We start from the raw sequence: 27,676 nt of genomic DNA, 5'->3' as shown, positions 1-27,676 counted from the left end.
GGTTAATATTCCTTCATTAGTACGTATTTTTAATTGTAGAAACTGGCTTTACTATCAGTTTGATCGCAAAGGTTCCTTGTTGATGCAGAATATACATCCAAAGACATTGCCGATGCTGGCAATTAAATGGATTCTTTTGATACTGAGGCAATGCGAGTGCCAGTGATGAGGCAGTTTATTTGACCTCATCTTGAACTCGACTGCCTGAGGCCTGATCCTGTAAGGTCGGTAAAATGGATGAGTACTCAGACTCCGAACAATAGCCAAGTAGCTTGTCAACTATGAAAGAGGTGTGGCACAAATACCTGTCTTAAAATGGATTCAGCAAAAGAGACACACTTTTTTTCAGGCGGGTGAGTGGGTCATGGATAAAATAAGCCATTTTTACAGTGTACTTTCCAGATAAATGGGCTGGAAATTCTGGTGTTCTGATTGCCTGTTTTTATTTACTATCCAAAAGGGTTGTTGTGTGGCATGCACATCTTCCGTTCCCATTCTCCTAAAGAAAACCTTGAACAGATGGTGGCAAACTAGTCGATTTTTCAGCTTAATTAAGCCAGGTTCTGCAATGCCACGCTACCTACTGTTTTCCAGACTTCTGGCTCTGTTCTGTGATGAAATTCCTGAGAACAAATCTGCAAGACCATACTATTGTTAGAATGCGTACTCAATATAATAAAATGTGTGTATGTTTTTTCCACTTATCTTTCTATCCTGACCCTTGCAGGTACATTCTAAGACATAATGCATGACTGACTTTGTTATTGTAAGGAAAAGAGTAAAAACATTAAACTTTACATAAATCTCAAACTAACAGATCCTAAACAGGATCCCTAGACAAATCTGGCAGATTTAAATAGCAGTGCCATTGCACAACTACATAGAACTTATACAATTAGACAGAAGGAAGATTACATCAATTTTGTATTCCCATGCTCCATTAGTGGTGATATAAAAAGCTTTATTCAAGTACATAATAAAATGTGTACACACAAGTCATGATCATCCCCTGTGACGAATTCCCCTCTAATACCAAGAGAAAAAAAATCAATAAAACCTCCAAACTCTGCATGAACTATTAAGAACAAATCAGCTTGAAAAGATTTCTGAAAAGCAACGATCTTGTCCAAAATGTAATTGTGCGGATTACAGAAAATCCAGACATTTTACCCTGAGATACATTTACATCTTGATAAACAAGCTCAGCTCTCACAAACGGAAGCTTGCCATTTTAATAAATAAATCAAGACCAAACCAAAAAAAAGTAAATAGTAGCACCGGACATATGCAATTTTAAATATTTAATGGAAATAACGCCAAAAAGCATAATGCTTCAACTATGGTAATCCGGACGCGCCAAACCAGGACAAAGTCACAAGTTCAGGCTGACCATGATGGAGTGCTGGCTGGCTGGCTACAGTGACCCAGTTAGGCCAGCTGAACACAGTACCTTAATCCTGGTTGCAAATTGAGTCCCGCATCAAGGATGCATCGTGCAGCATAGCCGATGCAAGATCCATACGAGGAGATAGTTCACGTAGCGGTGGTTCCGACAGGCTGCGTTGATCCAGGCAAAATGCTTGCATAGAGCTGTGCTGCACAGCAGCAGTTCAAATGGGCTGCGTAAGGTGAGGCGATGTCCTTGCGTTGAGATGCATTGCACAGCGGCAGTTCCTATGGGCTGTGAAGGGTGATGCAAAGTCCTTGTGTTGTGGAAGTTCTCACAGCAGAGGCGATTCGCCAGTTCTGAGGGTGATGCATCTAGCCATGAAGACAATGTTGTTCCGGTTCTTCAGGAGTTGTGCCGCAGAGGAAATGTGTCGGCCGTGCTAGGTCAACAGACAGGCTTGCAGAGCACCTTTAGGCCCCCTTCCAACGGTCCAGGACTGAGGTAGCACCAGTTGGGAGGGCAGGACTCACAGATGGCAGAGTCCAAATGCTGCGTACAAGGTTGTTGGAAGGCTGGTATGTCCTTGAGGCTTCTGATCAGGAGGCCTGCCAAATAACCTTTCGAGTCACTCTAGTGTCTTGGGTTCAGAGATGCAGGTTCAGTACTTCTCACCCAGGCAATGAGGCAGCAGGTCTGCAGAGCAGCAGTTTCCGCAGCAAAGTAGTCAATTTTTATGGCAGAGTACATAGATGCAGAAATATACTGAACAGTAGGAGTCTGAGGTCCAACATTTATACCTGGTGCACACTTTCAAATGGAGAAGTTTCTAAAGGTTTCCACCCCCGTAAGATGCGGGGCATCCACTTCTGCCTGTCCTGGCCCCAGCTTGTCTCGGGTCACAATAGAGTAGGGACAAACCCTTATGAGAGTGCTCAGATAGAGCCCTTGTGATGTGCAGGTGTGGTAGGTGATAGCATCCCCCTCATTGAATAAGAGTGGCCCATCCTTCAACACCCATCTTTCCCTAGTCTCACTGTCTGAGGGCAAAACACAAGGACCTACTGACAGCTACACCTACTCATGTGACCCAGGATCAGGATGCAGGCACCAAATGGTTAGCACAAGAAAATGCCAACTCTCTAAGCTTGGAACAATGAGGGCTTGGGCCTGTATCAATGTCCAGCTTGGGCCTCTAACAAAGTACAAGAAACAAAAAAGAAACAAAAAAAAGTGGATGTGTTGATTCAAGTCACTGTTCTCAAAGACAAGGATGTTAATCAAAAAACTAGGCCTGTGTGTAAAGTGAAGTGAATCAACACAGCCACCTTTCTTTTTGTGTCCTGAACTCTCTAAAAGTGGCATTTTCAGAAATGTGGTTGAAAATACAACTTTACCATTAAAGAGGGTGTTTATTTACAATTCTTTAGACACCGAATTCAACTTGTCTGCCTGCTCCCAATTGGACGCTAAAGCTTACTAAATGTAATAAGGTAACTCCAGCATTATTCTTGCAGTAGTGAAAAACGACTTTAGGAGTTTTTCACTATCAGGACATGCAAATCTGAACATTAAGTGTCCTACTTTTTTAAATACACTTTACCCTGCCCTGTTGGCTGTTTAGGACCTATCCTAGGGGTGATTTATGTGTTAAAAGGAAGGGTTGGACCTCGCAAAAGGTTAGTTTTGCCTGGTCGAAATGGCAGTTTAAAATTGCATGGCCAGGCTGTGTTGGTAGGCTTGAGACATGTTTAAAGGGCTTAACTGGGTGACACACTCAGTGCTGCAGGCTCACTAGTAGCATTTAATTTACAGGCCCTGGTTACAGGCAGTACCACCTTACTAGAGACTTACAGGTAAATGTGCCAATGTAGTGCTAGCCACTTCTACCATGTTCTAAGGACAAAGCACAAGCCCTTTAGCACTGGTTAGCAGTAGTACAGTGCGCAGTCCTATAACCATAAAAAACTAAGTCAGCAAAAAGTTAGGGGGAGAACCGCACCTAGGAGGCCAGGTCTAACCGTTACGCTCATCTAAGAAGAGATAGCAACACTTACTGTCACAGGAAATTTGATGGACTGTTAACTGTTATGAGAGTAATGATGAGCAATATGTCCTAGCAAAAAAACTATGGGAGAGCAAGGGAAATATGGGGTGAGTCTGTATCCCCAATGTAATAATGAGCTAAACAATGATGGACGAACCCACTATGTGTATGTGGTATATTCACTAGTTGAGTAGTACTTGGACCCACTGAGTTTGTTTAAAAGACCCCTCACACACCAACCTAGTTGGTGTCATGCTTCATCATTTGGGTCACAACCTGGTGGCTGAATTCCCCTCGGTTGTGCTACAACGCTGATGACAGCGAAGCTGGTGTGAGTGTGTGATGTGACGTGATTAAAGTTAAAAATACCTTTGAGAATCCTTGCCTTTAGACTTGATTATGGCGGCTCAGGATATGGTTTAAAATAAGTGTAGTGCAAGGAAGGGGAAGCAACACTGGCAGGCAGCAACCATAGATCGAAGGACTACCAGGACCCAACCTACACTACCCCCTATGTATCCACAAATGCATCCACAATTTGGATATGGTTGGAACAGACCTTTTGGACCACCACCTCCATATATGAATCAAAACCAATGGCAGCCTTTTTTAGGAAGAGGCCCACGAGGACGCAGAAGGAGACACAGAGGGAGCCAGGTACACTGGGAAGAGGACCCGAAACAAGGAGCCCTGACGAGGAGCAAATCAAGAGACCAGCAACCAGGCCCGAGCACTCGATGAGCCTTGTGACTAATCTCTCGACTCATGCCCTCACATCAGCAGAACAGGCAATCCTAGAGAAAGGACTTGGCTACGCACCGACAGTGAGACTTGATAAATTCATGCTGCACTGCGAACTAGCAGAGTTCTTCCGCAAGTTAAAGCTCAAAACATTCTTCGAAAATTCGCCACCCCAATCCGAAATGGAACCACAGGGGGACACATCCTTTAGAGTCCAGTTAACCTTCATCCCATCACCCAGTGCCATACACCAGAGATACTAGTGTATGAACAAACTGTATTCAAGGAGATCGAAGCATTGAAAGAACGAAATACATACCAAAACACGAGCCAAATCTAACACCAGGTTCTTCAGTCACTGAAGACAAACACTGAGATAGTAATTAAACAAGCTGACCAAGGCGAAGGGACCGTCATATTGAACAAAGAAGACTACCATCGGGAATGTGACCGATTACTCAGTGACACCAAGAACTAAAAGAGACTCGCTAACGACCCCAGGTAAACCCTAAAAAAACATGCATCCACACACTTGTCGAGGAGGCTGAGACAACTGGACAAATCACTAAGAGTGAGGCCAAATTTCTGACTACCATGCCGGGAAAAATACCATACTTTTACATTGTACCAAAAACGCACAAGAATGTAATGCCTCCGCCAGGACTCCCAATAGTATCCGGTATAGGATCCCTATTGGAACCACTGTCGCTTACTGCGACCATTTCCTTCAACCTCTGGTATAATCCACCAGCACCTATCTGAAAGACACCAAAGACCTACTAGACTACATTATGTCCCTGCCTTACGATCCTAACAACTCATTCCTGGTGAGCCTTGACATGGAGAGCTTATACACTAGTCTCCCGCAAGACGATACCCTACACTTAGGTCGGTGTGTTGAGGGGTCTTTTAAACAAACCCAGTTGATTCCAGTACTACCCAAATAGTGATTATACCACATACACATAGTGGGTTCGTCCATCATTGTTTAGCTGAGCAATATGGCCTAACACTTTTTTCTCAAGTTGATGTTTTGTCTAGCCATGAGGTATTCATGGAAAGTCATTGGACACATTCCATGAAAAATAGATTAATGTTCCTGAGACGCAAATAGGTTCCAACTGTGCATTCAGTGTTTTGTATTTGCACACTGTTGTGTGATACTGAAGAGAAGTCCTGTGGTAAACCATAAATTACTGTCATATTTCTCCATTTATCCTTTAGCACTGGCTGTAAAACCAATTTAGAGAATACATTTGTAAAATTTTATTTTTAAGTGCAGTCATTTTCTTCATTGTTTGCAAAGTTGCTTTAGGGGAGATCGCACAAATCCATCTATGTGTTATTGAACTCTTTTTGTTTCACTTGCTTGGTGCATTATAGTGCTGGCACTATGTTTTCGGGGGCTCCTTTTTAGTGCCCAGTCCATCAGCTCACCTAAACATCACCTTAACCACAAACTGAATCTCTCCTCTTCCACTCACATTAAATCAACCCGCTTAAACTAGAACTCAGCTTCATGTTTACCCATCCTCACCACAATTCAACTTCACTCTAACCTCCAACTCAATTAACCCCTCCCAATCTCAATCTCGTGCCATTCTCACCTCCCCTTTCATCAGACTACTGTGTGCCAGGGATTTGGCATACGATTTGTCCTCAGTGTCGCTGCTGCATGTTTCTGTTGAAAAACAAAAATCTCTTAAAAGATAATCATATTGGATGCCTACCTTATTGCTGGTTTAGTACACTTTGAGTGTATAATCAGATTTTGAAACAGCAACTTCTTGGTTATAGTCAACTCATCGCATCTCTGGATCAGAATTCGTAATTGGTGTCAAGTACTTTACCCAGGGCAGTGCGATCAGTGGTATAGTGGAGTACAGTGTGAATCTTTTTGTTTATGTAATACTGCAAAGGATTTCACCTAGTGCAGGACACAAGCTTTATCTTTCTCTCTGCACCTCAACATTCAGCTGTTTATCTACTTTGGCGTTTCACAACCGGGTTACTCAAAGATGGTTTAGGACAAGTGTAACTTGTACTAATACAGTCTGTGTGCAAGTTGATGTCCAGGTGATGCTCCGAGGCTAATAAAGTTTCTCTGGCCAGGGTAAATTTTCTAGGAACTAAAAATAAAAATGGAGTGGCACAATTGAACAAGCTGCAGGAGGACGTCGTTATGCTGCAGATGTAAATATGGTTGTGGTATTATCAGTGGTGGCTGGTGACATCTGAAAGTGGTGGGGCGTAAACTTTCTGTCGGCGTGCACCGTGGCAAGTGAGTGCAGCGAGCACGCCCGAACATCTTAAGGGTGGTTCAGGGGAGTTTTCTCCTTGAGAACATTTCGAAAAAAAGAGTGGGTAAATGGTTCATTTTCAAGCAAATTTGAGGAGCAAGAAGGTTAATAAGCAATTGTGAAAGTGCAGTTATTACATTCATAAAGGGATGTCAGAACAAATTGCAGATAGAAATGTTTCTGGAGCTAGGCCCTGCCAGTGCCACGCACCTCTGAGCAATATACATACTGTGTGTCACCAAGGCCTAGCGTCAGAAACCTTTCTATTGTTATGTTTTTGAAGCTAGGCCCAGTGCTGGCACTCAGGAGGAGGAGCTTTAAACCCATGAACATAGCGGTAGGACTTGTTCTTGACACGTGGTAAAAGACATGTGGTGGATGGGACCCCCTCACGTTGTGATGACTGGGACACAGGGGACCAATGAAGGGGGTAAGGACTATTTGATGGCCATTTGACCTACCAGTAGTCTCTGCTTTGGGCCTACAAGTCTCTATGGTCCTGAATGCAATGCAAGCAATAAATTTGCTCACCGGTCTTTTTGCTGGCCCTTTGAGAGGGGCTTGTTGGGCATTGCAGCGCTAGCCCGACAAGGAGCCCAGCCCGATGACTAAGCTTGACACCTTTTGGTGGGTGAGAACTTGTGCTTCCTAAAGGGGACACTTCTGGTGACTTCAGTTGCTCCTATTGCAGAATAAGGTGATAAAGATCATTACTCCAAGACTGCACACTCAATTTATGACATATACTTTGAGGGAGGACCTGTGCTCTCTATGAACAAGTGTCCCATCCTGTGTTCTCTCCGTGCATTGATAATTCTCTTTAGTGGCGTCAATGAAGAGAGGCAGGCAGCTTGCTGATGCCAGTGAGGGGTAAGGGGCCAGGGCAGCCCACTGATGTCAGTGAAGGGACAGAACAGCTTACTGACGTCAATGAGACATACGAAGAAATAGGGGAGCACTCAGCGAACTGCAGAAAGAAATACTATAAACAGCGTGATCGCAGCAGAATTCTGAAAGAAAAGGCATTCACAGCATTGTAAGTGACCAGATTTGCATATTTTAAAATTATGCCCAGGAGCGGAACCAGCAGGCACGAGAGGATCCCAAATGCGTCATTACTAATAATGTTTTGAGCTAAAAAACATAAAATAAATAAGGCATTAAGTAAATGTTGTGTACAGGGTGCTTAATTCGAGTACAGCAAACTGAGATGACATATTAAGCCTTGGAACAATCATAGCTTAATTCTCATCCCGGCTTCACTATGTCACTAAACTCTGTGATCCTGGGGCGATCGTTTTGAACCACATGGAGCGGGACAAGAAAATAGTTATGTCGCAAATTATGCGGTAAACGACGCAGAAGCAGAATTTCATCATTCCAGTGGCCCTATCCATAAGAAAGCATAAGTTACGCTTCCTCCCTAAGAGAGTTGTAAGGGTGTGGCAGCTGTAATGTTGTTGCTTTTCATACACAGTAATTCAAGAAAAAAATGCATGTAACGTGCGCCTCCTCGTCTTGCCCTCCCTCCCAAAACCCGCACACAAGGCAAAACAAACTATTTTGGTGAAAGCTGGCATCGGTGGGGGCTCAATTATAGCATTTTTTGTATGATGCTACGGAAATAAATAAATGTGCCATCTCGAGTAGTGGGCCTCGTGCCAAGAAAAAGTCATGAATAATTGTGGCAATTTGTGATTACTTTCAAAGTAACCCCGCGCTGGATTCCTGCCAAGCGTTTAATTGAAACACTTAACAAATGCATAATCTGAACAGCAGCGGGTGGGCAAATGGCTGAATCAAATCTCCTAAACCCAGTAATATTTACCCTGAAAAGAAGTGGCAAAAAGTGACCCAAATTCTTTCTAACATAACTTCCTTGAAAAATTTGCAACACGTTTTAGTTATCGTGCGCATTTTTGAGGTCATAATGTTTCAAACACCTTAGAGAAAGAAAAGGAAATGAACTAATTAAAAAGCCAGAATTCAAATTATTTCCTTACCTTGGCTTGCAGTGTAGACTCGAGTCCCGCCGTCCTGGTCACGTGGTCGTGTGGGCTCTCGTAATTGAAGGCTGCAGGCAGCCTCCCTCCCCTCCATGGCAGCCGGCGCTGATTGGTTCGGCCGGCTGCCCTAACTACGTAATTTCTCCTAGTCTGCATCCTGCAGAACGGAGAGTGGGAGGAGGCTTGGGGGAGCGGCTTGCCCACTGTTGCTAATACTGTCTGTTTGGACAGCCTCTCAGGCTGTCCAAACAGTCAGTATTAATAACAGTGGGCAAGCCACTCCCCCAAGCCACTCCCCCCTGCCCTGAGGCTCGAGTAACAAGGAAGTTCTGTTCTGCTGACTGCTTTCTCGCCGTGCGAGAAGGGCAGGCAGAAACAAATGGTAGTTATAAATAAATAACTACCATTTGTTTCTGCCTTCTTCTCGCACGGCGAGAAAGCAGGGGGGGGCGGCGCCCAAACGCCCCCATGGTAGAACCGCCACTGGGTATTATAAGGATGGGTGAAAATTGCATCTAAACTTGCTGGTAGGTGGCCAAGATGGAGGAGTGAGCAGACGTACTGCTCCGGAGTTCCCGCCGACAGCCTGATTTAGCACCAGCTGTCTGGCCGTAATTGCTGCAGTCAGCCCTTATTCTGGAGTGGAGCTTGTCCGGTGCCCTGCGAGTGCGGTTGCGGGACTTTGAGCGGCTCCTGGAGGGTCGAATTGACCCTGGTGGCGTGCCGGTCACCACTGCGGCTGGCCGGGGATCGGCAAGGCCTGAATCCGTGGCAGAGTGATGGGGGGCCGGCTGCACTGCCACCGCCCTTGCCGAGCCGGTGTGCCCCGAGGCCTGTGGACGGTTCAACGGACTGCATTGTGGCGGCTCTAATGGGGATGAGCTGGTGCTACCCCCGAGGAGCTGGGGACGGCTGCGCCACGGTGGAGCTGGGCTGGGCCGCCATTTCGTGCAGGTCCCACAGTGTCGCAGTATGCTGACATCGGTGTGCAGCGAGGAGGGGGGGTGACATCGGAGCCGGCTCCCCCCGTGGCAGGCCGGCCTACATTGACTTGGTGGCGGGGCTTGGTGGCGGCGCAGTGAAGGTGTAGCAAGGCCGCCATCTTGAGGCAGATCAGCTGTGCCCGGATCAGTGGACACTGACATTACCGGTGAGTGAGGTGGCAGATGACTGAGTGGCTCGATCCCTCGCTGGGCAGCAGAGAGAGGAGTGCAGCGACCCGGCGGACTCCAGAGGAGGAGGGTGCAGGAGGGGCAGCCCGCCTAGACGGTGCTGAGGTGTGGAGGGGGCGCTGCGGAGGACATCGGAGGGAAACGGTGTGTGCGGCCTAGCCAGCTTGCGCCCATCGATTTGGGCCCGCTCGGATGCAGCTTCAGGCCCACTGCCAGACTTTGATTATCTCCTGTTGAGCGGCTGTTGGGGGGTGCCTACGACCGGGCTTGTGGTAGTAGCAGATGGGGTCTGGTGTGGCCTCGGACTGAGCGATGGGGCCCCTTCCCCCTCGACTGGACTCTGCGCGGGCCAGGCGTTGCGCCGAAGAGCCTGAGCTACAGGGGGTTTCCACGGTGGCAACCTGCTGGGGCGCTACCAACGGGTCTGTAGAGTGCCACCCACGAGGACTGGAGCCGAGTATCCATGAGACGACTGGTGCGAGCAACGGACGCCTCACGTCCTGAGGAATCATCACGCTCGCAGGGCCCGGAGGACTGCCGAGGCCCAGGGTGCTGAAATAGGCTGAGGGCAGGAAAGGCCAACGCCGCAACCCGCTGCCGCCTGTGAGACGTGGAGTGCGGAGATCGGCATTGGAGCCCGGCTCCCCCGTAACAGACCAACCTACTAAGACTTGGTGCTCCACTGGTAGCGGGAACCAGTGGCAGCACGGTGGAGGGAAAGCGGAGCCGCCATCTTGCGACAGGCCCACCACCACTCCCAGATGGACGCAAACATCAGCGTGGACCCCAGTGATATTGCCGGTGAGTGGAGGGCCCAGATCTAAAATGCCTGGGGAGCGGCTGGATGCCTGTGTGATACTGAATGCCCAGTTAAAGTGCAGGTGTGAGGGGGGGCCCAGAGCGCTGGTTTACGGCGGGCCCACGTCCGGACGGGCTGCTGGTGGACGGTGAGTGGAGAGCTGAGCGACACTGGGCTGCGGCGGGGCCTAGCGTACCCTCACTTGTTAGACTGCGTGCCACAGCCACGTGTGGAAAGGCTGCGCAGGACCCAATCCATACCGGGAGTCTGTCTGATAGTGTGAAGTGCTGCTTCGGGGGTGCCCCTCTGTTTGCTGCCTCTGGGCTATGCGGCGGTCGTTGGCGTCGGTGGTGGCGGAGCCAAATTTGACTGTAGCTGAAGTACCCAGAGCCCTGGGCAGATACATCACCCCTCATACATCCTGTTATGTTATGTTATGTTAAAGAAATTTGGTACCGCGCACATACACCAATTGGTTTCTTGGCGCTCAAAGACCAGTGGATGAGGGCACAAGGGGGTGGGTGCAGCTAGCCATGGGCAAGGCGGAACAGATATGTTTTCAGGGATTTGCGAAAGGTAGAATAGTCGGGGCTGAGCCGGATAGAGAGAGGGAGGGAATTCCAAGTGGACGGGGCAAGAAAAGAGAAACAGGCACCACCGTGCTTCTTGCGTTTGAACCTAGGAGTGATCAAAAGATTGTAAGCAGAGGATCTGAGGTGTCGAGAAGGAACATAGGGGTGCAAACAGAGGGAGATAAAGACAGGAGCAGAGGCAAAAAGAGATTTGAAAATAGTACATCCCAGTTTGAAGATGCAACGTTGCGCAACAGGGAGCCAGTGTAGGGTTTTTAGCAACGGGGTGACATGTTGGTGTTTGGGCTGCTGAAAAATTAATCTGGCTGCCTGGTTTTGCACCAGTTGGAGGCGTTGGAGATGGTATGCCGGAATCCCCACGTATAGACAGTTGGCATAGTCTAAACGTGAGGTGACCAGGGCCATGATAGCAAGGGTGAGAGCCTCTGGTGATAGGAACCTTCGGATCTTCCCGATTCTGCGGAGATGGTAAAAGCAGGCCGAGGTAACAGCGTTGATGTGTAGCCGCATCGAAAGGTCGCTAGAGATGGTAATACCAAGGCTCTTCACAGAGTTAACTGGGCAGGGAGGGGGACCAAGGGCAGGGGGCCAAAAATTGGAAGTCCAAGGATGTGGGTGCCCACCAATCAGGACCAGCTCGGATTGAGCTTCAGCTGGCTGAAGTTCATCCACTCATAGATGGTAAGCATTGTGGTTTGGAAATTAGAGCAGGAAAGAGGGGAGGGGTCGATGGGAAAGATAAGTTGCAGATCATCTGCATAGTTAAAAGTGGTAACAGAAGAATGACGAAGAGAGACAAGGAGGGGCTGCATATAAAGATTAAACAAGAGAGGAGACAAGGCAGAGCCCTGGGGAACACCACAGGAAAGTGAAATACGGGGAGCAGAAAAGGAAGACAGATGTACCAATTGGTAGCGTAGTTGGAGAAAGGACACAATCCAAGACAGGGCCAGGCCAGAGATGCCAGCATTTCTGACATGGTCGACCAAGATGGCATGGTCGACCGTGTCAAAAGCGGCCGAGAGATCAAGTAACACTAGGGCCTGGGCCATGTTCTTGTCAGCCCCCTGTCTCAGCGTGTCCATAACCGCCACCACCACTGCCTCCGTAGAATGGAACGGTCTAAAACCTGCCTGTTGATCATCGAGGAAATGAGTTTCCTCGATGAAAGTACTCAGGCAGCGGGTGACGTAGGTTTCCAAGACCTTCCCCAAATAGGGGAGGAGGGAAATAGGTCGGTAGTTGCCCAGGACCACAGGGTCAGAACCGTTTTTTTTTAAAATAGGTACCACCACAGCGCTTTTGAAAGCGGTGGGGACAGTGCCTGTGGAGAGTGAGCGATTTAGAAGGTCAAGGGGAGGGCCGGGACAGGCCATAAAGGCATCTCTTAGGATTTGAGGAGGGCAACAGTCATTAGGGGAACCGGAGCCAACAGCCTGGAGTAGTGAGCGAAAAGTATCCAGGGAGATAGGGGGGAATTCATGCAGGGAGTGAGGATTCGGAGAAGGGAGGGCGCTGGCCTGAGACATGGTAGTAGGGGGGATATTGTTTTTAATCATGGAGATTTTATCAGAAAAAAAAGCATTAAGGGAGTCACACAGAGTTTGCGAGGGTTGAGGCTGAGGTGTAACACGGTCAGGTAGGGAGAGTTCAGCTACAATTGAGAAAATTTCTTTTGTTCTGGATGCAGAATTAATAACGTTCTGAGAATAGTGGGAAGATTTGGCCAAAATATTAGATTTTTTATAGGATTTTAGTAAATCAATATAAATAGATTTTAATAGAGGATCATAGTTACGCCTCCAGCGGCGCTCAGCCTGTCTAAGAAGGAGTTTGTCAGCTTTCAGTTGATCAGTAAACCAGCGCTGAGCGTCGTGAGGACGTTTAGATTTGATAATTTTAACGGGAGCGACCACATCACTGGCTAGAGACAGCCATTCGTCCAAGGTGGCTGCTTGAGAGTTCAAGTCAGGGAGGTCAAGAGGGAGTGTGGAAGTAAGGGTCGAATGAAAAAGGGAAATATCGGCGTGCTTCCAGTTACGTGCCGAAAAGTTGGAGGCTAGTGGGGGGCGGGTAGGAACTAATAGTTTTAGGGAGAAAGAAATAAAAAAATGATCGGACCAGGTGCAGGGATAGACCACAGGAGAGGAGATATCCAGATTGGTGGTCCATACCTGGTCCAAAGTATGGCCCTTGTTGTGGGTAGCGACAGAGATATGTTGTAAAAAATTTAAGCCAAGTAGCAGATCGGTGAATTCAAGTGAAAGAGGATTCAAGGGGGTCTAGTGGCCAATAATTGAAATCGCCAATGATCAAGACCCTGGCAGAGTTGATGGTGAGCTGCGAGATTAAATCGCTGAACAAGGATGGGAAGGAGGGCATATTGACAGGGGGACGATACACTAAAACACAAATAAAAGAGTGTGTGGGAGAAGTGAATTTCAATGTAAGAATGTCAGAATTTAATATGGGGGTAGTTGTTAAGGTAGTGAATCGTAGATTAGAGCGGATGATGGCAGCAACTCCACCGCCAGGTCTACCAGATGTCCTATTAGAATGAAGAATATAGTAGCCCGAGGGTATGGCGGCCAAGATGTCAGGGTAGGAGCCAGCATGGAGCCAAGTTTCAACAAGGAGCAAGATGTCAATATTGCCACCGTCCAAGAGTTGGAATACATCAAGGTGATGTTTCGGGAGGGAGCGGGTATTGAGATACACTAGAGAAATAGGATGACTACCAGGGGAGCTAGGCTTGATAGATATAGGGGCGGCAGAGTTAAAAGGAGGGGTGGCAGGGGAAGGAGCCTGGGGGATACTAGGAGGGGAGGAGGAAAAAATGCCATATTTCTGGGTGATAGCGATGATGTGAGGAGCAAGGGGAGCGCAGGGAGGAAAGGAGCGAAGTTCCTGTGAGGAGTAAGTGATGAAACGGGCAGCATGCATAGCCCCGGGCCTCGGTCGGGCGCAGACGGGCTTGACTTGTGCGCGACTTCGGCGCGAAGTCGGCGCTCCCGCTGCGCTCGTCCGCTGCGCTTCCTCCAGACCGTCATTTATGCTGGCCAACGTGAACCACTAGACCGCTCACCAGCACGGTGGAGAGGCAGGGCGGAAGTGGTGCAGGTGAGCGGTGCAGGTGAGCTACTCCCCAGCGTACTGCCTCCTCCGTTAATTGACGCCAACTGCTGGAGGGGAGCTGATAGCAGTTTCAGGGAGGGCCTTCCACAACCCTCTTGAACTTATCCGGAGAATGCTATGTCTCCTCCAGAAACAGGAAGGAAAAGACCATTAAAGACTTGTTTGTCAAGGCGCAAGCGTAACCAATGGCCTCCACTACAGCGGCTGGGTCCTCGGGCTCGAAGCCAGGGAAAGAAGACGGAGCGGAACCCATCACCATCGGAGATTCGAGAGGTCAGACATGAGGTGGATGGCATTGGCGAGAGGGTCGCTGATCTGGAGGGTAAAAGCGACTGGAGGGACACAGAGATAGCGGCTCTGCAAGAGGAGATTCTCCAGATTCATGGCCAACAGGTGTACCTCCAAGCACACGTCGAGGACCTGGAAAACAGGTCCCGGCGCCACAATATACGCATCAGAGGGGTGAAGATAGATGAGGACTCGAAGGATCTAGTCTCCTACTCCAGAGAACTTTTCAATCACATACTGGGCAGACCACTGGAGACAGAGCTGAGAGTAGACCGGGCGCACAGAGTGGGGCCCCGAGGGCTCCGTCGGCCCGCCGCCGGACATACTAGTCTGTATCCAAGACTTTCGTACCAAAGAGACCATCCTCCAAAAAGCGCGAAAAATGCACCCTCTACAGTTTCGAGGTCACTCCCCTGTACTTGATCAAGACCTGTCCGCCCTCACCTTACAGAAGAGGAGACTCTTCAAGCCTATCACTATGCACTTACAGCAGCGCAACATCACCTATAGCTAGGGCCACCCGTTCAGGCTAGTGTTTCGCATGGATAATAAACTGTACCAGCTGCTTTCTCTGTCAAAGGCTAGCAGGCTGCTGGGGGTGGATCTGCCAGAGTCGGAGGGTGGAGATGAGGATTCCAAGGAGGAAGTTGATGATTCCAGACCTCAATGGCGTTAACAGGAGCCGCCTCAAGAAACCCTGAGCCGCAAAAGTCATGGAGGGCAGAAAGTCCGCTTTGGAGGCTGTTTCTGCAGATCTTCCCAGCACCCGACCCAGCTGACTCTGGACACTATACCTGGCCTATTGTCTGATTTCTGAAGGCCCAGGCCATTGGTGGGAGCGAGATGTCTTTCCTGTTGGAAATCCACCCCGATATCCTTTCACTGATCAACCATGGTTGATGGACTATGTGTTTTTGTCCTTTTTTGTTTCCTTAACATGTTTTGTAGTTTGCGAATTGTTGGGGGGTTGAGGGAGGGTGTCCAGTGCTCCACGTTCTACTTTTTTCTAGTGCAGCACCTCATGTCCGGGTCGCACTTCCTTACTTAGCAGTCAACTGCAATGGAGACACTGCACATAGTTCCTCAGGTACAAGCCTGACCCTGTCGGATATTGATTATGCCTGATACCACCCTTAGGATTTTAACCCTCAATGTGAGGGGTCTTAATAATCCAGTGAAGCGCAGGGCGGTACTGTCATGTTTAGAGAACACACAAGCTGACCTATGCTTACTTCAGGAGACTCATTTGCTGGCGTGCGATTGTCATAGGCTGCGGTCCCGCAGGTTCCCCACTCAGCTCTTCTCCTCATGCTCTACTAAGACAGCTGGGGTGGCGATTTTGGTGGCACAGCGGTTTAAAGGAGAGGTATTGGATAAAGGTGCCGAGATTAAGGGGAGACTTCTGACCTACCGTTTCGCCTTAGGCGGTCTAACGTTCACTATTGGCTCCCTATATGCCCCGAATGAAGGCCAGGAGAAGTTCCTACAGTCCGCTCTTACTGAGGCCACAGCCACGTTGGACCGTGATATCATCTTAGGGGGCGACTTAAACCTAGTGTTTGATAACCCTTTAGACAGATCCAGTCAGCGCACTCACCAGGTAGGTGCACTTTCTGCAGAGGGACTCAGGCGACTGAATGACCTAGGACTACACGACCTTTGGCGCAGTTTTCATCCCCTAGATGGGGAAAACTCTTACTACTCTAATGCACACAAGACCTACGCAAGCCTAGACCATCTGCTCGTTTCTGCCCCAGTGCGCGCGTTCACGACCACAGTCGAAATAGGGATGGCCTCACTATCGGACCACGCCCCGGTACTCGCCACTCTCACACTACCACCCACATCGCGCCCCTCCAGGGTATGGCGTCTTAGGGACACTCTCATACATAGGGCTGATGTTGTGAAGCACATACAAGGCGCCATCACTGACTACCTCTCTCATAATGCGAACTCGAATACGACCCTTGCAATCCAATGGGCAGCGCTGAAGGCCGTAGTTAGGGGGGAATGTATTGCTCTCTCGACTGCTGACAATAGGGAGCGCCAGCGTAGACGCGATGAGCTCACACAACACGTCCGTGAATTGGAGCAGATGCACCAGAGGACGGTAGCCCCGAGAGTGTGGCTACAGCTTAAGACTATGCTCCACCAATTAACGGCGCTTGACCAAGACAGGGAAGAGTTTGTGGCTCTAAGACTGCAGAACGCTTACTATACCGGCTGAGATTGGTGCAGCTGCCTGTTGGCCAATAGGTTACGAGAGGCCCATCAGCAACAAGGGGTTAGAGAGATTGTCAGGCTAGATGGGACTAGCGTATCGGAAGATGCTGATATAGCGGAAACATTCAGCGACTTTTATGCTACTCTCTATACTGGGAGCCCGTCTGATAGCTCTGACGGAGTTGCATTTTTGGACTCTGTCATGTCCTCTCTGACAGCGGCTCAGGCCGAACACCTAGATAGAAATATCCAAACGGAGGAGGTCATCGCCGCTATTTCCCGCCTTAAGTTAGCGAAAGCCCAGGGCCGGACGGCTTCTCCGCTATTTTCTACGAGAAGTTTTGCGCGGTGCTTGCCCCACTTCCTACACAACTGTTTAATTCCTTTGCTGAACAGGGAGCGATACCGAGTGATCTCTTAGGATCCTCTAGAGCAGTCATTCCTAAACCTGAGAAGCATAGAACTAAATGCGGAGCATATCGCCCAATATCCCTCCTCGATGTTGACCTTAAATTGTACACAGGGATTCTGGCCATTCGTCTAGCCCCTCACATGCCCGGCCTTATTGATCCGGACCAGGCGGGCTTTATCCCTGAACGCCAGTTGTCAGAAAATACTACCCGGATTCTCCACCTTATAGAGAAAGCTACTCAGGTGCCCGGGGAATATATGATGTTGGCCATAGACACCGAAAAGGAGTTTGATCGCGTTCATTGGCCCTATTTGGAGCAGGTGCTGGAGAGGGTGGGGATACAGGAGAAATTCCGCACCTTTATTTTTAATTGTTACAGATTCCCTACGGCCTTGGTCAGAGTTAACGGATACTCTTCCTCTAGTTTTACCATCGAGAGGGGCACATACAGGGGTGCCCATTGTTGCCCCTTCTCTATGACCTGTACATGGAGCCTCTGGCTCCGAAAATACGGCAGAACTTGGCAATTGAAGAGATCAAGTTTGGCGGCTATGTCCACAAAATCAGTTTATACGTAGACGATGTGTTGATCTCACTAACTAACCTGAGGACAGCCCTGCCGGCGTGCTTGGCAGATTTAGACGCCTTTACCCGGGTTGCCGGATTCAAAGAGAATGCAGACAAGTTGATAGCCTTGGACCTTTCGCTGTCCCCTTCCACCCGGGACTTTCTGCAGAGCTTGTTTCCCATTCAATGGGCAGTGGATACAATCCCGTATTTGGGAATCCAGCTGGCCTCCTCCCTCCCTGCTATGGCTATCCCCAACTATTAATTAATTAATTAATTGTGGGTTTATATAGCGCTAGAATCGACACCCGGAGGAGTATCTCCGCGCTTCGACCGCTGGGGAACCCGTCCTGGCTCACCCTGTGAGATGGTCCCTAATGGGTATCTCTAAGGTGCGACCAAGCATCCCCGGCGGTCTGGGGGGACCGTTGTGAAGAAGAGGCAAGCTGATGCCCAGAGTTGCCGAGTGTGGTCCCTGACTGGAGTAGGCACCGAGGCGAGAATTATCGAGCCCGCTGACCCTGGTCCACGACCCTGCCGCGTCGGGAATCGAACCCTGGTCCCGGGCCGTCCTCTGCATACGGGTCTGCCGCCTCTAACCAGTGAGCCACACCACTATGCTATCCTTCGCGGGAAAATCCGACGTGAGGTTGGTCGGTGGAAGCACTACCCTCTTTCCTTGTTAGGCAGAATCGTGGCGGTCAAAATGACTATTTTGCCCCAGATCCTCTACCTCTTCCGTACCCTCCCTCTCCAACCGCCTGTTGGATGGATTCGACAGACGCAATCCGACTTGGCCCAGTTTATCTGAAATGGTCAGAAACCCTGAATGCGGAGAACGTTGGTGACACTTCCCCAGGAGATGGGAGGACTGGGAATCCTCTATCTCCAGCTGTACCTTCAAGCGGCACAATTGCGATACCTGGTCGAGTGGATTAGATGGTTATCAGAGAAACACTGGCAGTTTCAAGACTAGGCGGTGGCGGCAAAACCATTGCAGGAAATCCCTTTCCTACGCAAGCCTCACAGGCCCCCTAACTTGTATGCCTCGCACATAACACGGGTTCCTCTCGAGGTGTGGGACACCTCTAATATCACACACGACCTTGCGACCTTCCCGTCTCCCCTCACCCCGTTGGTAGACAACCCTGATTTCACCCTGGGCGCAGAAGGGGCGGCTTTTGCACATTGGAGGCCTGCTGGTTGCTGGTTCTTATATCACATGTATGCCGAGGGGGTTGTTCCGTTTTCCCAATTTAGGCAGGAGTACGGTTTCCCAGAGACTGAACGACTGAGATAACTACAGGTGTGGCATTGGGCACTACAACCGCAGGTCCGCGCAAGCGCGGATAGACGCTTATACTCATACGAAAAATGGCTCATCACCCGCACGTCCGATGCCAAGCTCATCTCCGATCTCTACAAGATGTTACAGGTCACGCAGGTGTACATACATAACCCAGCCAGGGAGTGGTAGGAGAGAGAACTGGGCAGGGCACTCAGCCACAAAGAATGGGAAGGGATATACTACAGGGCCAGACACTCTGCGTACCACATGGGACTCACAGAGACATTTACGAAAGTCGTGACATATTGGTATTATACCCCAGAAAGATTGCATGCAATGGACCGCAACCGAGAGGCGACTTGCTGGCGTGGCTGTGGCCAGGTTGGTAACCTGGTGCATTTGTTGTGGAAATGCATACATATTCAACCCTACTGGGCTGAAGTGTTGGATGAGGTATATAAGCACTTTGAGACAGAAACCCAGCGCTTCCTGGATTATGTACTACTAGGTCTCCCTTAACTCCCTGACCTACCCATTAAAATCCCGTAGAGGCAGGCAGATGGCTATCGCACTGGGCTCAGAGGTACAAAACATACTCACACATTGGCGCACTCCCACCACACCCTCCTTTGTAGGCTGGCTTCACCGATTGTGGCATGTGCTTGGGATGGAGAAATTGTCACTCACTATGGCGGGAGAGGGATCTACATATGACGACCTCTGGCACCCATTTCTGTCGCTCTTGGCCACGAATTCCGAGAAATCACATGTCCCCGATATCTTAGACTGCTGCGTCTCACGGAGCCACGGAAGACAGACTGTTAAGTAGGTCACTGAGGGCTTAGGGACGTGGGGGTTAGTGGGGGACAAGGGGCACTGGACGGGGGAGGGGGATAACTGGGGAAGGGGGGTTGTTTTCCCCTTTTTTTCTTATTCTTACAATCTTTTTTTTTTTTTTCATGTACGTGCAATCGGCCGATTCTGTTTCGAATGCTGGGCTTATGCCCTCAATTGGCTCGGTCCGGTTGTACTGTTTAGACTTTGACAACAGCTAAATGTACTTGGAGATGTTTGTGTTTTTAAAATAAATAAAGACATTTAAACCATAAACTTGCTATAGGAGGAGGGTTTTAAGTGTATGATTTCAGCAAGGGCAGTTGATGGACCCATGACACCCTGTCTGTATGCGGTGAGGAGGCAGTGTTTGAACATGATCAAATGCACTACAGAGTACACCCCACCTTCATCGCAAACTGCAGATTTACATACTGTAGACGCATGCGCTGACTCCACTCTAGTGCAGCACATGTACTGGAGCATTCGATACCTTCATGGTCAGTGCCTATACACTGTATGAGCAAGCAATGCCCACTCTTCGCGGCAGCATCTGCACCCTTCAGAGAAATAAACTGCTTTAATTTCCAGATGCAGCACTGCAGGAAAGGGCACAGCCTGCACCTTAGCTGCAGTATCTAGTACTGCAGAACAGCATCCTGCCTTCATCACCAGCTATAACAGCTTTGCGCTGCAGGGGCTTGCCATGACCTCTACGCTAAATGTGGCACTAAAACATACACACCTCTCTAAAAATATTGTTTAAATAATTTTTTTTTAAAACCTAAACAAGAAATCCTTTTCCAAAGGTGTGGCCTGTGTAGTTAGGTGTATTGCTTAAACCATGTGAACTGAAATCCTGTGCTTCATACAGCTGCAACCCAGACATTTGAGTACCTATTTGTAAGTTTATATCCAGATAGATCACACAAAACTAAACATATACTGTGGACTGGAAAAATCCTCTACATGGTAATGACAAGTACCCCTGCCCTAAGTGCCCAACTGCATTGGCCGCATCCATAATGCAGATTTTTTATTTGTGTCCTAGGAGAACACTGATTATGCATGTGCGCCATGGCATAGGCCTGTCTCATGGATTGCGTTCTTGTTGGACCGGGGAGGTGCCCAAAGTACTACCCTCATTATGGTGGAAAGCCTCTACCTTTACCAGTTAAACTAGACTGGTTGTGTCAGCATACAGTGTCATGATAAATATTAGTGACCAGGTAATTTTTACCCTATATCACTGGAGTTAGGCCTACCGGTTCACTCACTCTTTTTTTAAAAGTTTTGCTGTTTAACCTATGGCCTACATCAGGTTGATGTAGAAGTCTGTGTGTAGTGAAAACATGTGCTGAGTGCACGTGAGAATGCAAGACATATTCTCCACAGAAGGTATAATTAGAAACAGTGTGCACTTGGTAAATGTGTGTGTGTTGACAGATGGTGTTTAAGGTGACACACTGGTGCAGTACAGAGAGACTGTAGGATTGAACAGTGGGCGCAGGCTGTGTGTGTGCTGCATGTGGAAATTCTGGTAGTAGTATGGTAAATGGGCACAACAATACTAGTCAGCGGAGTGTGCTGTGAATATATGCTGAGTGCATACAAGTCAGCACTGGCATATCACTAGGAGGACCTTGGGTTCCATTTTCAGAAGCCCAGGCCTATCTGGTGAAAAGATGAGGAGTAGAGGAATCTCCCCCAGACAGAATAGTATAACGCTGCATTCCTGTGACCTGGGTGGCACAAGCAATGGGGGAGGGGGAGCCAGGCTCTCCCTGTGTATTTCAAAGGGCTCTTTCATTCAGTGACAGATCACAAGGAAAGGGCCTGGACACGTCTCAGGAAAAGGAAGAGTTAGAGGAGGCTGATAAGAGAATCATAAAGGGTAGGGCTAAGGGTCGGGAGTGGCCTTTGATGCACAGGTCATTGTGGCCGACATCCAGGTGGTCACTCCCATGAATCTTCGGTCGGTTAATCAACTTCGGAGTCCTGCCTGCTGTGGCAGACATCTTTCAAAAGGAAGGGTGAAAGGGAGAATTGTCGATATCAAAGAAGCAGAACCCCAACATAAAATGTCAAGGGTCCAGACCCTCAATCCCATTTTGTCTATTAAAGAACATTAACGCCTTAACTGCGGCGGCAACTCCGCTACGGTGCGGGCATTCCAAAGGTGGGGCTGCAACGGCCAACGGTCGTTCGCAGCACCAGGGAGTGCTCTCGTCGGCCGTTAGCTGACAGGAGCACGGAATTGGTTAAGTAGGGGGGTTTGAGACCCCATACTTTGTAATCTGCCAAGCAATCAGCCGAGCTACATGAAGAGGGGAAGCTCTGCAAGACGTCAGCCTGTGACCTCGACTAGGGGCCTAGCCTGTTAGTCTCCCTGCTGGGTGAAAGGACATTACCCAGAGAAACCAAAATCACCTGCCTGGGGTCTGGAGAACCAGTCCCTGCCTGCACGTTAAGATGGATGTGCCCATGAGGGAGAGGATCATGTTGGAGGAAGTGAGATCCAGAAGGGGGGCCCACATGAGGGGGGTGAGGAGCTGTGCTGCACCAATTGGGCCATTGTCTCTCTGCCGCGTTATGAAGATTGGCTAACCCATATGGCCCTTTGCCGTGGTGCTGTGTAGATTGGCAACAATGTATACCAGGAGGTTCTGACGTGCTCCAAGGACAGTGCTGCATCGATTGGGCTGGTGCCCGTGTGCAAGACGTTGCTGCAACCCCATGTACCAGGGGCGCCTGTGGAGGAGGCAACCCATGCGTGGCCAGCCTGACTGGACAGTGAAGTTCGTTGGAGTGACCCCATATGCCAGGTGGGGCCACTCAAAACGCGAAGGCCGGCAGTACAAGCCAGTGCCTGTTACCCAAATTGGGGCTACAACCAAGACGAGAGAGGTTTTGTATGCGAGGAGACACCGCCGGAGCAAGGAGACTGCTCCCATCCCCGAGCAAGAAAGAACCAGACTTACTGGCTGGAGCCTGATCAACCCTTATTGTCAAGACATGGTAAGCGTGGCTCAGGAGAGCGACCCGGCACCTGCCAGGAGCTGCGTATATGAACGTGTGCAACCCGACTTTGCTGATCCGAGCCTTGACCACACTTCACCGCTGCCAGGCTTCATACCACCGGAGAGGGTAAGCTGAGAAATGGAGTTACCAGGCCCCACGGGATGCACCGCCTTTTATTTTCTCAGCCCTACTTGAACTCTGACTACACCTTATTGACTGAGTTCAATAAGGGGGAACCCTGTGAACAGGGAGGGTCTAGTATTTTACTTTCCCTGGATTTTGCAGCATGTGAGTGAGGAATAGCAACACACCTGTTGCATGGGAAGTTGATAGCCCGGAGTGTGGCCTGACAGCTACTAGGGTGCTTACCTCAAGGGGGACTGTGTTATTGCTTATTGAATGTTGTTTACTTTTGCATGTGTAGAATTAGAATTAAAATAGTTCTTTTATACAAAATAAGTATTTGACTAGACATTGCTTTATTGTGTGCGCTGCGTGCACATAGTTATAAGCCATGTTTACTTATCTATAGCTACACTTACCTTCGAGGGAGACTTGACTGTTCGTGCTACTCTACTAACAGAGTTAGGTGCAGAAGGAGGTGCTTGCCCCATTTTATCAGGATCCACTGTTGGCTGAGCCCCTATACTTCAGGAGTAGAAGGCCTCACCCACCTCGGTTGGGCCCAGTAACCCCTGCATGCCCCATGGCCCTCTGAATAGGGTTCTAACATATATCTAAAACAAGTCAGACATATTGGCTTTGCCAGTACTTGTTAGCAGTATCAAATACATGATTTTGTTGAGCATAATTAGCACTGAAAATATTTCAGTTCTGAGACTGTCAAAAATCAATATTTGCTGAACGGGCAGTAATCCTTGGAGACTTCTCTGTCACTCCCATTCTCAGCCTTTTTCCCAGCAGTCTTTCACTGTTAGACACATATGCCAAATGTCCCCAACATATGTTTGTTATTCTCCAACTGTATTTCTCACGCTGTCTTCTCTTCCTTCACTGTCTTTTTACTCTGCTCTTCTGGATGTACTTCCTTGTGCCACCTACCCTTAACCATACCCACTCTTTTACAAACGTACCCCCACTTTATCTTTCTTCTCACCTGTAAACAGAATTTTTATTTCCTTTGGCAGTCAGTATTTCAACAGCTGCGTATACCTCCTCCGCACACTTTTACATACAATGATAATTACGATTTACGCTTATGTGACCATCGCTGGGTGTTTTGTGGAGAGGCCTAGGATTCCTGGAGCATGTAATCTAAATGCATTTATGACCCACTTGCTTGAATGCCTTCAGCCTGAACTGCTGTCAATCGTGCTACATCATGAATGCCCATCGATAAACTGAAGGTGACTGGGGAGGTTACAGTATGCACTTGGCAATAATGCTATGTTGCATGAAAAACAGTACAGAAACGAAACATCTGGTAAAAGCAAATAGTCTTGTGGGAGTCAAGATCAAGTAAAACCAGTAAAATGTAAAAAGACTGTATTGCCTTGAAGGTTCTTATAGTCATTATTGAGGAATCAAGTGGTGTTTTTATCTGTAGAGTTAAGGATTTGATTATGGGTCCTGGTAAGGAACTGTTCCAAAGTCAGTTTTTAATTACTGACCGGCCTTGGGCTTGGCAGGACCTGCCCCGTTACAGACCTCTGCTGCTGTTAAAGAAGTTCTAATGTTGCAGCAGAGATCTTATTCTATTGCACCAGGGCTTGCATTCTAAGAGTGACTATGCTCATATCGCTGTTTGCCACTGCCATGAGCAGTTACTAAAGAGACAAGCTTTTTCAAGTAGGTGTCAGTTCAGGGTGTCATAACTGACACTTTGTGGTACCGGTTTTAAACCATCCTAGCAGGGTGCATTAAGTAAAAGTTAGTCACAGTGACAGATGATAACCGACAAAGACGTTAACACTGATCACAGGGTCTCAGGATGGAGGGCAGAGAAAAATATAGACTAGCATGCGCATCATTAGGTGGGGATGGTTCAATCATATAAAGGATAAAACCCTTCACATTTATCTACCTGTCACATACTGACATTCGATGTGTATTGTTCTCTGCGCAGACTATTCCGCCGAACTTTCTAGCAATGGTGTAAGTCTTTTGGTGGTCCTCGAGATGGTGTATACTTGCTTTCTTGCTCCTCATTTTGTTTTATAGTTGAAAATATGGACTGGCCTGACCCCTGCAATTCCGTCCCCCCATGGCTATGGTCTTAGCTGTATATATTTGAAGTCATTGAAGGGATTGTGAATGCATTGCATTATTTCCCAAAATCAGTGGACCCTTAATTTCCGTAGCCGAATGGAGGAAGGAGCCTGGACCAGAGTGATTGGCCTCTTACTGAGAGTTGAATGGATTCATCCTTCAACGGATGAGTGTGAGGTAGCAGGCCATCAGACTCTGAGCAGCAAAAGTGCATGTATAGCAACAACTCGCATGTTTCAATGTATTAGAAGGTGGTAGTGATGTACTTTTCTTACTACAGATATGTTCTGCCATCAAAATGTGCCTATAATAAAAATAAAAAATGAATTCCATCTAGTATGGTGCCTACCCTTTCTCGCTGATATGTTCTGCCATCAATAGTACCCGTTATAATTTTTTTTTGCTTGGAACCTAATAACACCTACACTTTCAAAATGGCTTTAGTATTTAAATACTAACATTTTATATATTTTACTTCTAGGTGATAACTGTTTACAGCTTACCCGGGATGGATTCTGATTGGCTGATGGGTGAACGGGGGAATCAGAATGGAAAAGTGCCTATCACATATTTAGAGCTGCTGAACTAAGACTGTATTGTATTAAAAAGTGCCAGTAATGGTGACACCATATTTATATGCAATTAACTCTTTATATAAAGCAGAATAAGTGTCTTCCATGTTACTGTCTTGAAAACAATACGGGCCATTGATGTTACTGCCAATAATACCATTGCATGGTGTATACTCCGGAACTTGACATATAACTTTTGTTAAAAGCTTTTACTTTGTGCCAAGAATGTGCATTTTCTTACCAGATATAACTTAGTCCTCCCTTTCAATAGCCTATATTGAAAGCTGGAAGCACTGTTTTCTACCGAATTTTGACATTGAAGGCAAGCTTTTTGTGTAAAATAAATTTATTGTAACTTATAATTGCTGGACTCTTTACTTGCTGCATTATGGAGAATGGGAAGTAAGCACATTCCTGAGTTCTCATAATGGGGTCTTCACTGACAGGAATTAACAGAGAACTGTCCTACCCATATGCGCGATCCTGGAACACTTCAACAAAAGGCAACATCTTCTAAGAAAATATTATTTTTTTGTGTGAATAAAACACATGCTCTTTAAAACACAGTTGAAGATAAGTTGTGGTTATCAAATACATTCAATATACCTCTGAACCCGGCCAGTTATGATTAACTGAGCAAAGCATTACTCAAACTCCTGATGTGAATTAATCGACCAAATTACGCTGTTTATGATACCGGAAATTAGATTAACTGCATCACTGGTCACATTATAGATCGCCTTACCATTGACGACAAGATGACATCACTATTGGTATAGTATAATTTCATTGGTTATGTGTTTTTTATTGATGTTAGGTTCTCAATTTTCTTTTTCTTGGTATAAATGTTGTGGGTTCATAAACACTGTATTTGGTGTGTCAGTTAGGAGTTTTATGTCAGGGGCTGGGGGAATGAATGATTTGCACAGCTACAATTGACTTTAATTTTGCAAACTAGTAATACGTATCGGAATTTGTGTTTATTAGTGCACATGCTTCACAAAGTAGCTTTATAGGCAACATTAATTTTTACTGGTAAAGTAGGTTTGTGTATATATGTTTTTATGTGTCTTGGTATACATACACCTATTTGGAGAACACACGTGAATATAGTTACAATGTAAAAGAAGAAAACGCTAAAAATAAGTGTAAAATGATTTCTTGTGTTTCTCAGATAAACATAAAAAGTGGAGCACAAACCAAAGCTTTGAATATGCAGAGTTTGTCGACACCAACGACTCCATTATGAGATGCCAAGAACTAGATGGGAGATACAACAATTAGTTTCTCAATGTTTTTAGACCTGTAATTATCGGGTCCACAAGATTCAGATCTGGTAATTCTGACCCGTGAGACTACGGACTCAGAGTTGTGTGATCCACATTCTTCAGCATGGGGCAATCGGAAAAGTTCCCCCAGCTCCTCCTGCCCCCACAAAATAGATGAAACAAAATGCTGCCCACACATGCTGTCCCTGTTCCCTCTGGTATCTCATTTTGTCCGATTTTCTGTGCCTCTCACATCGTTTTTTTGGATGATTTTCTGTGCCCCTCACATGGCAATTCGTTTAAATCTCTCTGCCCCAGTTGTTTTCTCGTGTTGGATTGTCTTGAGCTTTGTGTCCCTATCTCGTTCCTGTGTAATTTGTTTGCCCTTCTGTTCCCGCCCGTTTTCACTGCTACTGCCCCCGCGATCCCTTCCCTGCCGGTTCCCCAACTCCCACTTCCCACCTGCACTTCCCTCCCCACTTCCCACATTTAATGGCGGCCGCTGCGCAGACACCGGAGCAGGACCTCTGACCTCCTGGTCAGGGACCCAGCTCTCCGCCCGTGCAGCTCCGCCTGTGCAACTTCGCTATCTGAGCCCCTCCGCTGGTGCCCCTTCCACCTCAGAGACAGGCAGTGGTTCAAGACTGCTGCCCCTGTTCCCACTGGTATCGCATTTTGTCTTATTTCTGTGCCACTCACATTGTTTTTTGTCTAAATCTCTGTGCCCCTGTTGTTTTCTCGTGTTGTATTGTCTTGCGTTTTGTGTCCCTGTTTTGTTCCCCAGTTGTTTTTTA

The 27,676-nt window shown here is 47.8% G+C and overlaps 1 protein-coding gene across 2 annotated transcripts in view; it reads left to right on the top strand.

Annotated features, from left to right (window-relative positions):
* SH3GLB1 (SH3 domain containing GRB2 like, endophilin B1) overlaps nt 1-25,976 on the top strand; it is a 289,157-nt gene extending 263,181 nt beyond the window's left edge. For both annotated transcript variants that reach the window (XM_086953975.1, XM_086953976.1), the window contains one exon: nt 25,524-25,976. In XM_086953975.1, the coding sequence (XP_086810101.1) occupies nt 25,524-25,631 (108 nt within the window). In that variant the 3' untranslated portion in view covers nt 25,632-25,976. The remainder of the gene's footprint in view (nt 1-25,523) is intronic.
* Nucleotides 25,977-27,676: the final 1,700 nt, after the last annotated feature.

The sequence above is a fragment of the Lissotriton vulgaris genome, chromosome 1_1, assembly GCF_964263255.1.
Source record: "Lissotriton vulgaris chromosome 1_1, aLisVul1.2, whole genome shotgun sequence".
Lineage (NCBI taxonomy): Eukaryota > Metazoa > Chordata > Amphibia > Caudata > Salamandridae > Lissotriton > Lissotriton vulgaris.
Note: the sequence above shows the minus strand (reverse complement) of the source record. Positions and strands in the feature narration are given on the sequence as shown.